At 42.9% G+C, this 13,552-nt stretch overlaps 1 protein-coding gene across 1 annotated transcript in view; it reads left to right on the top strand.

Moving 5' to 3' along the window:
- Positions 1–12,937, top strand: part of LOC142492267 (cadherin-23-like) — a 190,680-nt gene extending 177,743 nt beyond the window's left edge. Inside the window, exons 67-70 of the mRNA XM_075594937.1 lie at positions 2,067–2,135; positions 6,749–6,823; positions 11,264–11,849; positions 12,768–12,937. Coding sequence (XP_075451052.1) covers positions 2,067–2,135; positions 6,749–6,823; positions 11,264–11,849; positions 12,768–12,848 — 811 coding nt within the window. The 3' untranslated portion in view covers positions 12,849–12,937. The remainder of the gene's footprint in view (positions 1–2,066; positions 2,136–6,748; positions 6,824–11,263; positions 11,850–12,767) is intronic.
- Positions 12,938–13,552: the final 615 nt, after the last annotated feature.

Here is a 13,552-nt window from a genome sequence, read left to right as displayed (position 1 = left end):
TGCCTGGCCTTCCTGCCTCTCTCCTGACTCCACCAACAAATAATCTATCCTATGTGCTGCTGCCAGAATCACTCTACTATTTACGAAATCTGTCTCAGCGTCCCCTGCTGAAATCACTCTCCTGGCTTCCTATCAAATCCCGTATCACACACTCAATTCTCCTCCTCTCTTTTAAAGCTTTACTAGCACCCTCTCTATCCACCTTTAAGACCCACCTCAAAGCACACCTGCTTAAGAAAGCATACAAGTAGCTCCATGGCTGATAATTAACACCTCATACTGTAGATAAACCTTGGCCCCTTGCAGACTCACCTACCAGAATGCCATCCTACTGTCTTTGTATGTTCTTCCTACCAACCAATTAAATTGTAAGCGCGTCGGAGCAGGGACTCTTTTTCCTAAATAGTACTTTTGTCTGAAGCACTTCTCACCTTTATGCGTTATTTATATGATTGCCATGTATATTACTGCTGTGAAGCGCTATATACAGTAATGGCGCTATATAAATAAAGACATACATACATAGATACATACATGTGTATATATACATGGTTTTGCAGTAGAAGATGAACAGCTGGGATTAGTGCGGGAGAATGTAAAAATAAAATGCAGGTCATGGGAGGAAGGCAAGAACAAGTGGATCAGAGTGTTGTCATGAAAGATGAAAGTTAAGCAAAGATAGGAAGCGCTCTAACAAAAATAAAGTCCAAACTTTTAGAAATATGTTGATGTGGTGCAGCTTGAACAGTTGAATTGTTCCCAATTCCCAGCAATAATGTTCACAATGTTCAGCGCTCTTCGTAGTATGGAAGAGAAGTGAGAAAGAAAAAGAGCAATATAGTGAAGTACGTTCACAGGACATTTCAGCATATGAAGGTGGTAAGATATGCACTTACTTTAAAGTGGCTATACCAGGCACGTAACGGTATCTTTTGAAGACAATTCATCTCCGTTTGGCAATAACTTCAAAAGGGACTTGTTTTGTAAAAGCTTCAGCTTTATAAAAGTTCAGGTATTGGTTATACACAAAACAGTGTAAAAACAAAATAGAGACAGACCAGTTCGTGTGTTCTGCTCCGGTTTCTGTGACATCCACCGCCGATCCAGCCGGCGTTCTACGTCACTTCTGGTCTTTGGTGTTACACCGTAACTGGTCCTCCCGGCAACCCTACGCGTTTCAAAGGTGGTCCTTCGTCAGGGGTGAGTATGGTATATCCTTGTGTTCCTTTCTTTTATACCCCTCTCCGCAATGTTATACGAAAAACTTTAATTATAACTTTTAAATGCGCAGATGAGGTAACATATAAAGAAAGCATATAGGACCATTTAAATATTACAATGAAATAAAATACATATATCTAAAAATAAATGTTCTAATATAAAGATATACCAAAAACCAATTTGAAAGACAATTTTGACACTAATGATTCTCTGATCGCAGCTTATTATTACTTAAAAATATGTGAAGACGTTTGTGCTTGTATTGTTGTGTTACTAATTAACTTATACATATTTAAAGTGATACATTTGGATAATTATTTAAGTGAACTATTACATACATGTGAATTAGTTGTTTTAAGTTAACCAATAATTGTGTAATATATAATTTTATAAATGTATGTGATTTAACATATAATACATTATTTAAGTGATTAACATATAATGAATTATTTCATTAAAATTGTGTTCTACAGTGAATTATTTAATTAAAATTGTGTTATATAGTGTATCCCGAAACAATTTGTAGAAAAATAAGGTTATTCAAGAAAGAAAGAACTGCACCCAGTTACGCTAACCTGTTCTGTTCAGTATATTTCCACTATGGAAATATTGTCTCTGTTTCCACTATGAAAAATCACATGCACTTTGTAAAATAACCTTACGTAATGAATATAATAAGGCATGTTTTGTGCCACTGAAATATCTATCGGCATTAGAATCATTTGATCTCATGTAACATTGAACCCTGTATGTACACAGCACTGCTCTGTGCCATGTTCTACCTCACAGTATTTAACAAATGGCTTCATAAAATGTCTCATCCGTATATCATTTTGCATCAGCAGAAAAATAACCAAGACTACTGTCAAAAGTGGAACAAAAGAGCGTCGTGAACATCAGGTGGCAGGAGAAAGGTAAGAACACACTGACCTGACGTAATTCCTGCACATTCCTCATGTACACGGGTCAAAATGATCTGAATATTGGTTGTGCTGTCCAGGTTTATAATCCAAGTGCAAAAAGAAAACTTACCTGCGCTTCCATTATATGTAAGGCTGCGCTTATAGTGCCGGCGACGCGACATCACGCCAAAACAAATGCATTCACTCCGCGACCTAAATCTCTGTAGTCGGTGAATTTCATTTTTACAGCGACGACCTCACCATGTGACAGGCTATAAACCAATCAGATAGCTTCTGATGCAGGGAGAGGGGGGCTGTGTGTGTGTGAGTGCAGGGAGAGGGGGGATGTGTGTGTGTGTGCAGCGAGAGGGGGGATGTGTGAGTGCAGGGAGAGGGGATGTGTGTGAGTGCAGGGAGAGGGGATGTGTGTGTGTGAGAGTGCAGGGAGAGGGGGGATGTGTGAGTGCAGGGAGAGGGGGCATGTGTGTGTGAGTGCAGGGAGAGGGGGGATGTGTGTGTGTGAGTGCAGGGAGAGGCGGGGATGTGTGTGTGAGTGCAGGGAGAGGCGGGATGTGTGTGTGTGAGTGTAGGGAGAGGGGGAATGTGTGTGAGTGCAGGGAGAGGGGGGATGTGTGTGTGTGAGTGCAGGGAGAGGGGGGATGTGTGTGTGTGTGAGTGCAGGGAGAGGGGGGATGTGTGTGTGTGTGTGTGTGTGTGTGAGTGCAGGGAGAGGGGGGATGTGTGTGTGAGTGCATGGAGAGGGGGGATGTGTGTGTGTGTGTGTGTGTGTGTGTGTGAGTGCAGGGAGAGGGGGGATGTGTGTGTGTGAGTGCAGGGAGAGGGGGGATGTGTGTGTGAGTGCAGGGAGAGGGGGCATGTGTGTTTGAACGCAGGGAGAGGGGGGATGTGTTTGTGATGTGCAGGGAGAGGGGGGATGTATGTGTGTGAGTGCAGGGAGAGGGGGGATGTATGTATGTGTATGAGTGCAGGGAGAGGGGATGTGTGTGTGTGTGTGAGTGCAGGGAGAGAGGTGATGTGTGTGTGTGTGAGTGCAGGGAGAGGGGGTTGTGTGTGTGAGTGCAGGGAGAGGGGGGATGTGTATGTGAGTGCAGGGAGAGGGGGGATGTGTGTGTGTGTGTGTGTGTGTGTGTGTGTGTGTGTGTGTGTGTGTGTGTGTGTGTGTGTGTGTGTGTGTGTGTGCAGGGAGAGGGGGGATGTGTGTGAGTGCATGGGGAGGGGGGATGTGTGTGTGAGTGCAGGGAGAGGGGGGGTGTATGTATGTGTGTGAGTGCAGGGAGAGGTGTGTGTGTGTGTGTGTGTGTGTGTGTGTGTGTGTGTGTGTGTGTGTGTGTGTGTGTGTGTGTGTGTGTGTGTGTGTGTGTGTGTGTGTGTGTGTGTGTGTGTGCAGGGAGAGGGGGGATGTGTGTGAGTGCATGGGTAGGGGGGATGTGTGTGTGTGAGTGCAGGGAGAGGGGGGATGTATGTATGTGTGTGAGTGCAGGGAGAGGGGGGGGTGAGTGCATGGAGAGGGGGGATGTGTATGTGAGTGCAGGGAGAGGGGGGATGTGTGTGTGAGTATCTGTCAAGTGAAACACACTATATTAACAACTTTAAAATAGTACATTCTCCCATAATTTAAAGTAAAATTAAAGTAAATTCAGCATACAAACAGTAATTACAACTCCTCTCTGTTTCTGCCTTCCCCCTTGCTCTTGTCTTCGCCTCTCTGCCTTCCCCCTTGCTCTCGTCTCCGCCCCTCTGCCTTTCCCATTGCCTGACGTCTCTCCCCTTGTAGCAAGAGACGTCTCCAAAACTCAAATTACAACTTTTGCAAGGGCTACGGAGACGGGTGACGTCATCTGTAGCCGTAGCCGTAGCCGGCACTATAAGCGCAGCCTAACAAAGCAAACTTACTGGCGGAAAGTGAGTGATGAAATGTTCTCATGTTAATTGTTGGTTAACTTACTGAAAAGAAGCCAATGAGCTTTAAATGGATACTAATGGAATACATTACCAATAGGAAGCAAATCATTTATTCTGGGGGGGACAACAGAAATCATTTCATACATTCACAAGTATCCTAAAAAGTGATAGAAGCTATTTCTAGGTATCAGCAACATAAAAAAACAAGTGAAGACAGTATAGATAGGCTTGTTACAAGGGGACACCTTAAAGACCTTTGCAAACTATGAAGTGTATAAAAACTCACTATCATTATACAACACAGCATCTATTATATTTGGGTGTAAAGGCCGGACTTTAATTCCAAGTTTCTAACTGACATCCATATCTTGAAGACAAGAGTGTGGCCAAAACAGACACAGCAGTGGAACCTGAAACATACTATATATCAGATTTAACTAGCACTAATCAGATTATCTACTATATTTACTAACCATCGCAAATACTTTTGCACATGCAGTCGCTGTTCAGTTGAATGTTGTTTGCGAATGTTGTTTGCATAGCCCAGTGTGCTTGTGCGTAAGGGAATCAAGCTGTATGCTGAATAAGCTCTCACAGTTTGCAAACCCTACTGAACAGGTGTGGGATTTTGCAGTAGGAAACAGATAACCAGGACTAGTGATGATGAAAACAAAAAAGACGAGAATACAAAAATTGAAGTCATGAAGGAAAGCCAAGAACAAATGGATCAAAGCAGTGTTGTCGTAGGCAAGAGATAATTTATGACATTTGGAGGTTATATTTTCTTATTAAAATATTTCTAGGATGAATAACTTCATGCACTTTTTGCAGTCATTTTAGGTAATTAATAATGTAATGCTCTGCATTTAGTAAGGTGTATTTGCTGCCATTGAAATATGTATCCACAAACATTCGAGTAATTTATACTCATATTCAGCAAAGTATCCGGCCGCTCCTCCTTCTCTTACCATGCACCCCAAAACTGGAACAATGTACCGGAGACTCTCACAGCCACCACCAGTCTTACATTTTTAGTGGCTCTTTTGCTTACAACTCCTCCTCTATCAATCTCTCTGTGGAGGTACCCCAGGGCTCTGTCGTGGGACCTCTTCTCTTTTCTCTTTGCACACTTTCTCTAGGTGACCTAACCACATCTCTTGGGTTCAGATATCACCTCTATGCTGATGACACCCATATTTACTTTTCTACCCCTGACCTTGCACCTGCTGTACAGACTAAAGTTTCTGAATGTCTCTCTGCTATATCATCCTGATGGCCCTGCGCCGACTTAAACTTAACATGGCAAAAACAGAGCTCCTCATACTTCCTTCCAAATCTATCCCTACTACCTCCTCCCACATTACTGTTGGAAGTACTATCAATCACCCAGTAGCCCAAGCATGCTGCCTAGGGGTCACACTCGACTCCTCTCTCACATTCTCTTCTCACATTCAAAAGGTAGCTAAAACCTGTAGTTTTTTCCTCTGCAATATTACCAAGATACACCCTTTCATCTGTTTCTCGACTGCAAAGACTGACACAGACCCTTATTCTCTCCCGTCTTGACTACTGTAACCTCCTGCTGTCTGGCCTTCCTGCCTCTCACCTGCAATCTATCCTAAATGCTGCTGCCAGAATCACTCTACTATTTCTGAAATCTGTCTCAGCGTCACCCCTGCCGAAATCCCTCTCCTGGCTTCCTATCAAATCCTGTATCACACACTCAATTATCCTCCTCCCTTTTAAAGCTTTACTCTCTTCTGCTCCTCCTTACATCTCAGCCCTAATTTCTTGCTATACACCATCCCGACTCTTGCGTTCTGCCCAAGGATGTCTTCTCTCTACCCCTTTTGTATCTAACGCCCTCTCCCGCCTTACACCTTTCTCACCGACTGCCCCACACCTCTGGAATGCTCTTCCCCTCAATATCCAGCTAGCACCCTCTCTATCCACCTTTAAGACCCACCTCAAAACACACCTGCTTAAGGAAGCATATGAGTAGCTTCATGGCTGATAATTAACACCTCATATATAAACTTTGGCCCTTTGCAGACGCACTTACCAGAACACCCTCCTACTGTCTCTGTGCGTTCTTCCTACCAACCAATTAGATTGTAAGCTCTTCGAAGCAGCGACTGCTTTTCCTAAATGGTACTTTTGTCTGAAGCACTTCTCCCCTTTATGTGTTATTTATATTATTTGTTATTTATATGATTGTCACGTGTATTACTGCTGTGAAGCACTATGTACTGTAGTGGTGCTATATAAATAAAGACATACACTACATACATACATACATACATACATACATGTAAATATACATAGTTTTGCAGTAGAAGATAAACAGCTGGGATTAGTGCTAGACAATGTAAAAAAAAAATTCAAGTCATGGGAGGAAGGCAAGAACAAATTCTTACATTTGACGGCTATATTTTCTGTTCAGTATATTTCCACCCTGAAAATATTGTCTCTGTTTCCACTATGAAAAACCACATGCACTTTGTAAAATAACCTTATGTAATGAATATAATAAGGCATGTTTTGTGCCATTGAAATATCTATCAACATTAGAATCATTTAATCTCATGTAACATTGAACCCTGTACAGTATGTACACAGCACTGTTCTGTGTCATGTTCTATCTCACAGTATTTAACAAATGTCTTCATAAAATGTCTCATCCGTATATCATTTTGCATCAGCAGAAAAATTTCCGGGACTTCGGTTGTCAAAAGTGGAACAAAAGAGCACCGTGAACATCAAGTGGCAGGAGAAAGGTAAGAACACATTGATCCGAGGTAATTCTGCACATTCCTCATGTAGATGGGTCAAAATGAACTGAATATTGGCTGTGCTGTCCAGGTTTATAATCAAAGTGCAAAAAGAAAACTTACCTGTGCTTCCATTATATGTAACAGAGCAAACTTACTGGCGATTGGAGGTGCAGGGGGGTGATTGGAGGTACAGGGGGGTGATGTGCAAGGGGGTGATGTGCAGGGGATGTGATGTGCAGGAGGGGGGGTGATGTGCAGGAGGGGTGATGTGAGGTGCAGGGGGTGAGGTGCAGGGGTGATTGGAGGTGCAGGGGTGATTGGAGGTGCAGGGGGTGATTGGAGGTGCAGGTGGGTGATTGGAGGTGCAGGGGGGTGATTGGAGGTGCAGGAGAGAGTGATGTGAGGTGCAGGGGGGGAGAGTGATGTGAGGTGCAGGGGGGAGAGTGATGTGAGGTGCAAGGGGAGAGAGTGATGTGAGGTGCAAGGGGAGAGAGTGGTGTGAGGTGCAAGGGGAGAGAGTGATGTGAGGTGCAGGGGGAGAGAGTGATGTGAGGTGCAGGGGGAGAGAGTGATGTGAGGTGCGGAGGGAGAGAGTGATGTGAGGTGCAAGGGGAGAGAGTGATGTGAGGTGCAGGGGGGGAGAGTTGTGTGAGGTGCAGGGGGGGAGAGTGGTGTGAGGTGCAGGGGGGAGAGTGGTGTGAGGTGCAGGGGGGGGGAGAGTTGTGTGAGGTGCAGGGGGGGGAGAGTGGTGTGAGGTGCAGGGGAGGTAGAGTGGTGTGAGGTGCAGGGGGGGAGAGTGGTGTGAGGTGCAGGGGGGGGAGAGTGGTGTGAGCTGCAGGGGGGGGAAAGTGGTGTGAGGTGCCGGGGGGAGAGTTGTGTGAGGTGCAGGGGGGGAGAGTGGTGTGAGGTGCAGGGGGGGAGAGTGGTGTGAGGTGCAGGGGGGGAGAGTGGTGTGAGGTGCAGGGGGGGAGAGTGGTGTGAGGTGCAGGGGGGAGAGTGGTGTGTGGTGCAGGGGGGGAGAGTGGTGTGAGGTGCAGGGGGGGAGAGTGGTGTGAGGTGCAGGGGGGGAGAGTGGTGTGAGGTGCAGGGGGGGAGAGTGGTGTGAGGTGCAAGGGGGGAGAAGGATGTGAGGTGCAGGGGGGTGGGATGTGTGTGGTGTGCAGGGGGGTATTGTGTGTTTGATGTGGAGAGGGAGTATTATGTGTGTGGGTGAGGGGGAGATAGGGGTATGAGAGATAGATGGGGAGTATGGCAAAGGTTGATAGTGAGGGGTTCTGAGGGAGATATGAGGATGATGATGAGGGGTGCTGGAGGAGATATATGAGGATGAGGATGATGATGAGAGGTGCTGGAGGAGAGATGATGATGATGATGATGATGATGATGATGATGATGATGATGATTTTACTCGTGCGGCCCAATTTTTTTTTCCTTGGAGCAGTTCGGCCCTTCTCGCTTTACGAGTTGTGCAGGCCTGGTGTACAGTATGCACTTAATGACATGACTCCCAATGACTGGGAGTGCAACTTTTCACCATTATCACCCCGCACACAGTGCTTCCACTGCAGTAAGGGATTCTGGGAAATGGCATGCAAATGAGCACACAGTGCCACCTTTTCCTTCAAAACCACATAACATGGTCCTCTATAAGCTGATGCTTGCTGCATATTACAGCTTTTGAGCACAGTGTGGGTTAAGCCAGTATAACCAACCTCACACTGATGAGACCCATTAAGGTCGAAACAGCTGTCTGTGGGGTGGGTTTACTGGCTATGCATCTTAACCCAGGCTGTGCTCGAAAGCTGTGATATGCAGCAAGCATCAGCTTATAGGGGACCATGTCATATGGTTTTGAAGCAAAAGGTGGCACTGTGTGCTCATTTGCATGTCATTTCCCAGATTCCCTTGCTGCAGTGGAAGCACTGTGTGCGGGGTGATAATGGTGAAAGGCAGGGTTGCAGACCTGTCTAAGACATGCAAATGAGCATACAGTAATATTTCAATTTGCTATATCTAGATATAGATATATATACATATATACATACATAAATACATACATACATACAAACAAAAGGAAGCAGCTGGCACTCCAACAATAAATAATATTTTCTGGTGCATGTTCCATAGACATAAACAGAACAAAATATTTCCCACATAGACAAATCAAGAAATTGCACTCAAATGTAAGTTGCAAAAGAAAACCTGTATTTAAGAATACATAACACACTAAGTACCAACGTTTCGGTCCAGAAAGGACCTTCCTCAGGGTGTGCTGGAGACCAATAGTACAGAAAGACATTTATACCCAAAGAACAACCCAGTGAAATCAATCAGAGGAAGCTAATGACAAATGACATCACGAGGCATAAACCATCTTAAGCTGACCACAGTCCATAAACAACAGTTTCAGCGCATGCGTGTGGAAGGAGGACGTCAGTCTTAGACATGAAGGTAATGGCATCCTCCGTTGCTAGGTTACGCGAACTAGGCATCATATCACCAAAGCAACCGGAGACTCGGAAGTCCGCGCATGCGCAGGCCACATCACAGCCGGTCAGGTATAAAAGGCTTAACGCCATCAGCGGGAGTGCCGGCAAAGACGCAGTATCTTCCTATAATAACGCAAGTGGGGGAAAACCGTGAATGGCGGGTTGGGGAGATAAACACAAAGAACACAGAGTTGCGGGTTGGAGGTGTTACTGAACGCAATAGAGGCAAACATAAGATCAGCCACAAGATGGTATTAATGCATATTAATTGAATCTTTCTAACGAAGTTGATTACCTTGATACGTTGTTAAAGAAACAAAAAATCCTTTATGTGGGACTTCTACTTTCCGTACAGAATGAGGTGGAACAGTGCGTACAATGCTTTATTACCTAGAGGAGAAACAAGCAAACTTTTTATATACTCCCAAGAACCCTAAAATATACAATTATTGTATTGTATTGTATGTCTTTATTGATATAGCGCCATAAATGTACATAGCACTTCACAGTAGTAATACATGTTGTAATCATATAAATAACAAATGTTATAAATAACAGGTCATGGGAATAAGTGCTTCAGACATAAAAGTAACATTAAGGAAGAGGAGTCCCTGCTCCGAGGAGCTTACAATCTATTTTTTAGATGGCACACAAATCTTCTTTAAAGGCTACCCTGACAAAAATGTGTTATTTTGTTTTGATCAAATATTGCTTACTCTTTTGGGAAAGAGTAATACCGAAAGAATCTACATTTCATTTACTGTATTTGATTTTTACCTTTACTTCTACGTAACGGGCGTTGTTAATGGAGCTGAAATGTAATGATGGTGTCATAATTAATCGAGCTTTAAAATGTTACACAATCTAAAACTTCAGTGTAGTTTTTAAACTTGTGTGTCCCACGAACTGATTCGTTTCATGACATCAGGATTGGTACTTTTTTGTACTTAAAATACAGTCCAACCAGAGGAATTCAGAATTTAAGCCAAGCATATTGAATGAAGTGTAGCTAAGAGGGAGAAGTAAGCACTGAAATAAGTCTTCATTTACACTCTTTTGTGATTTCTTGTAAATAGACGAAGATGTCACAAAAATTATGTTTTTTATGATACTGTTTTCATGCACTAAATAAAGTTTATAGTGTTTAGCTGTTGGGAACTCTCCTATCTGCCAAGTTAGAGATACAGTAAAGGGACAAAATTAGCCCCTGAGTGCTTGTCAATAAAAATACTTTTATTTATCCCGTGGTAATTTTATGGGGAACACAGGAAGCGAGTTAAAGACCCTTTTTTAGAGGTCAACAAAAAACTCAATTGAGTGACTGTCAAATTATTATAAATAGTGTTGGAATACAGATTTGCTTATCTACAGCTGGATTATTGTAGTTTACGTATAAATTCATTTTTCTCGGTTTATAGTTCAGATACTTTCCCGCCGCTACAAAAAACACTTTCATTCACATACAAAAGAATGGTTGACACATGTAGAGAACATGTTTGACTGAAGTGGACTAACATAGCTGTTGGGACTCTTATGTCATTCCTATGTCTCGGTATTATTTTGACTTGTGGCTGCGTTTGTCCAAAAATATTTTTCAGCACAAATTGCCCACACTTTTACAGTCTCATAGCAGTCACGCGCTTCAATGTGAAATTTGCCAATAGTTTTCCATTTGGGGAAATATTTCTGCGTATCATTTTACAGGCACTTTTAAGAAGGGTTGCCATGGTAAATGTTACGAAAAAGGGATTTACAACTCAGGCTTGATCCCTGCTAATTGGCATTTTTGAAGCCTTCGTGGTTGATTTGTATATTAGGCTCTAAGTAGCTTCAAATGTATACTAATCTTAATTCGTGCTAACCTGTTAAACAACTAGACAGTGAATGAGGTGTTATGTGTTGATTAAATCATTCAGATCAAAGTCATCTACTGTATGTAAACTCTTTTTTGCAGAGGTACCCACATGGCTGGACCTGGTGACATTGCAACAGGCACCTACTCTGACGTGGAGACTATAACAGTAACAGAAGAAGAAACTCCTGAAGTGGAGACTATAACAGTAACAGAAGAAGAAACTCCTGAAGTGGAGACTATAACAGTAACAGAAGAAGAAACTCCTGAAGTGGAGACTGTAACTGTAACAGAAGAAGAAACTCCTGAAGTGGAGACTATAACAGTAACAGAAGAAGAAACTCCTGCAGTGGAGACTGTAACAGTAACAGAAGAAGAAACTCCTGAAGTGGAGACTGTAACAGTAACAGAAGAAGAAACTTCTGAAGTGGAGACTGTAACAGTAACAGAAGAAGAAACTTCTGAAGTGGAGACTACAACATTAATAAAAAAAGAAACGCCTGCAGTGGAGACTACAACAGTAATAAAAAAAGAAACGCCTGCAGTGGAGACTACAACAGTAATAAAAGAAGAAACTCCTGCAGTGGAGACTACAACAGTAACCGAAGGAACTCCTGAAGTGGTTGAAGAGACTGTAGAAGAGTTTGTGGAGACCTGGGAGTCCTATGAGAGTGAAGACTCTGAAACGGTAAAGTGTTTCACCTGAATATAGACTCTGAACAATAGAGGAAAAGCTCTGTGTGCAGGAGAATGTCATTGTAAGCAGGAGATAGTGCTGCCCTATTTAAACTATCTTTGGGCTTTTATCCCCATCCTGATAAACCAAGTTGTGAGGAAGTTTAGAAAAAGGAAAAAATGGGGGTTGGTTGGGGAAGAAATGTCTATTATTGTATTTACTTTGCCCTGGGTTGGATTTGGGAGGGGACGGCTATGTTAAGTGATCTGTGTGCATCCCCAAATAAGCCAGGCTGGATAATAACTACCCAAGAAAGTCAAGAAAGAAGCTAAACGTTTAAACAGAGGCCAGCAACACACAGCGAAGGGGTTAAATAAGGACATGCATGTGATGGCATCAGTATATATACCTCTTCTCTGCCACAGGGGCCGGCAATGCATAGCAATGTGTTGTGCTTACCCCTGGGCAGTAAAGGGTGTTATGTTGTCATATTTGGTGTGTATATTGGTTATTTTTTATTTGCCTGTGTCCCCAACATCCTCTAAAAGGGGCCCATATTTACTAAGCAGAGCTACAATATGTCATAAGACATCTTCTGCTGCCAGAAGACACCTGGTGGCCTAGTCATTTGAATGAGTCATAAGGTCAGTGGGGATATTAGGCCAAAAATGTCCCAAGCAGACGCTTTGGTGGACATACAATAAGTCCCATTTGTGTAATCCCTCAGTTAGTTAATATTCTGATCCTTAACAATTACATACAAAAAGTAAGACACTTTGCACTTAGCAAACCTTTATTGTATTGAAATCGTTTGCCTCTCTAGAGTACTAGAAACACTTTGGATGTTTTAGGAGAAGCAAGATCTACGGTTTGCCTGAGCGTGTGATATTCTAAAATCCCAGTGTTCAATCTTGTTGTTGTCTTTTGCAGACTAATATCGAAGCAAATAGCCAGCCAGGCTCTCAGGCAGAGGACAAAGGGCCACCGAAACAAGACAAAGATATCAAATAACTTCAGAAGTTGACACGTTTTTGGATCAGGAAGAATAACCCGCTCTTGCTAAAAAGACACTAATACAAATGAAGAAGAAACAAGGGTGATAAAGATATATATATATAGCAAATGGAAATATTACTGTATGCTCATTTGTATGTCTTAGACAGGTCTGCAACCCCGCCTTTCACCATTATCACCCAGCACACAGCACTTCCACTGCAGCAAGGGATTCTGGGAAATGACATACAAATGAGCACACAGTGACACTTTTTGCTTCAAAACCATTTTTAACATGTGTATGTATATATATATATAATATATATATATATATATATATATATATATATATATTTGTCACAATGCAATCAAATCAAGCACAGATGTCACCCTTACTGTAGTTTTTATAAGCATTTTAAGTAGCCGTTCACACTTTTTGAGTGCTCCTACTACGTTCTCACCTATCTGAGACTATATACATTTGCTTATTATTAGAAATCTATGCAACTGCAACCTTACAAAATTCCAAATGTCAGCAACAAAGAAGCAGAATGACAGTTTTGAAAATAAGGTGCCTGGTGGCAGATGAGACTGTGGAGCTATAGTGTCATTGCGGGTCTGACAGTGTGTGCATTGGTTCTATTGCTACTACTGATGCTAAAGAGTTGCGTTATTAAAGGGCTTGTAAGCGGGTTTTGGTTTCATTGAATTGCTTTGGTTGG

Source organism: Ascaphus truei, chromosome 4 (assembly GCF_040206685.1).
Source record: "Ascaphus truei isolate aAscTru1 chromosome 4, aAscTru1.hap1, whole genome shotgun sequence".
Classification (NCBI taxonomy): Eukaryota; Metazoa; Chordata; class Amphibia; order Anura; family Ascaphidae; genus Ascaphus; species Ascaphus truei.
The sequence above is the reverse complement of the archived record's forward strand: the minus strand, read 5'-3'. Positions and strand labels throughout refer to the sequence as shown.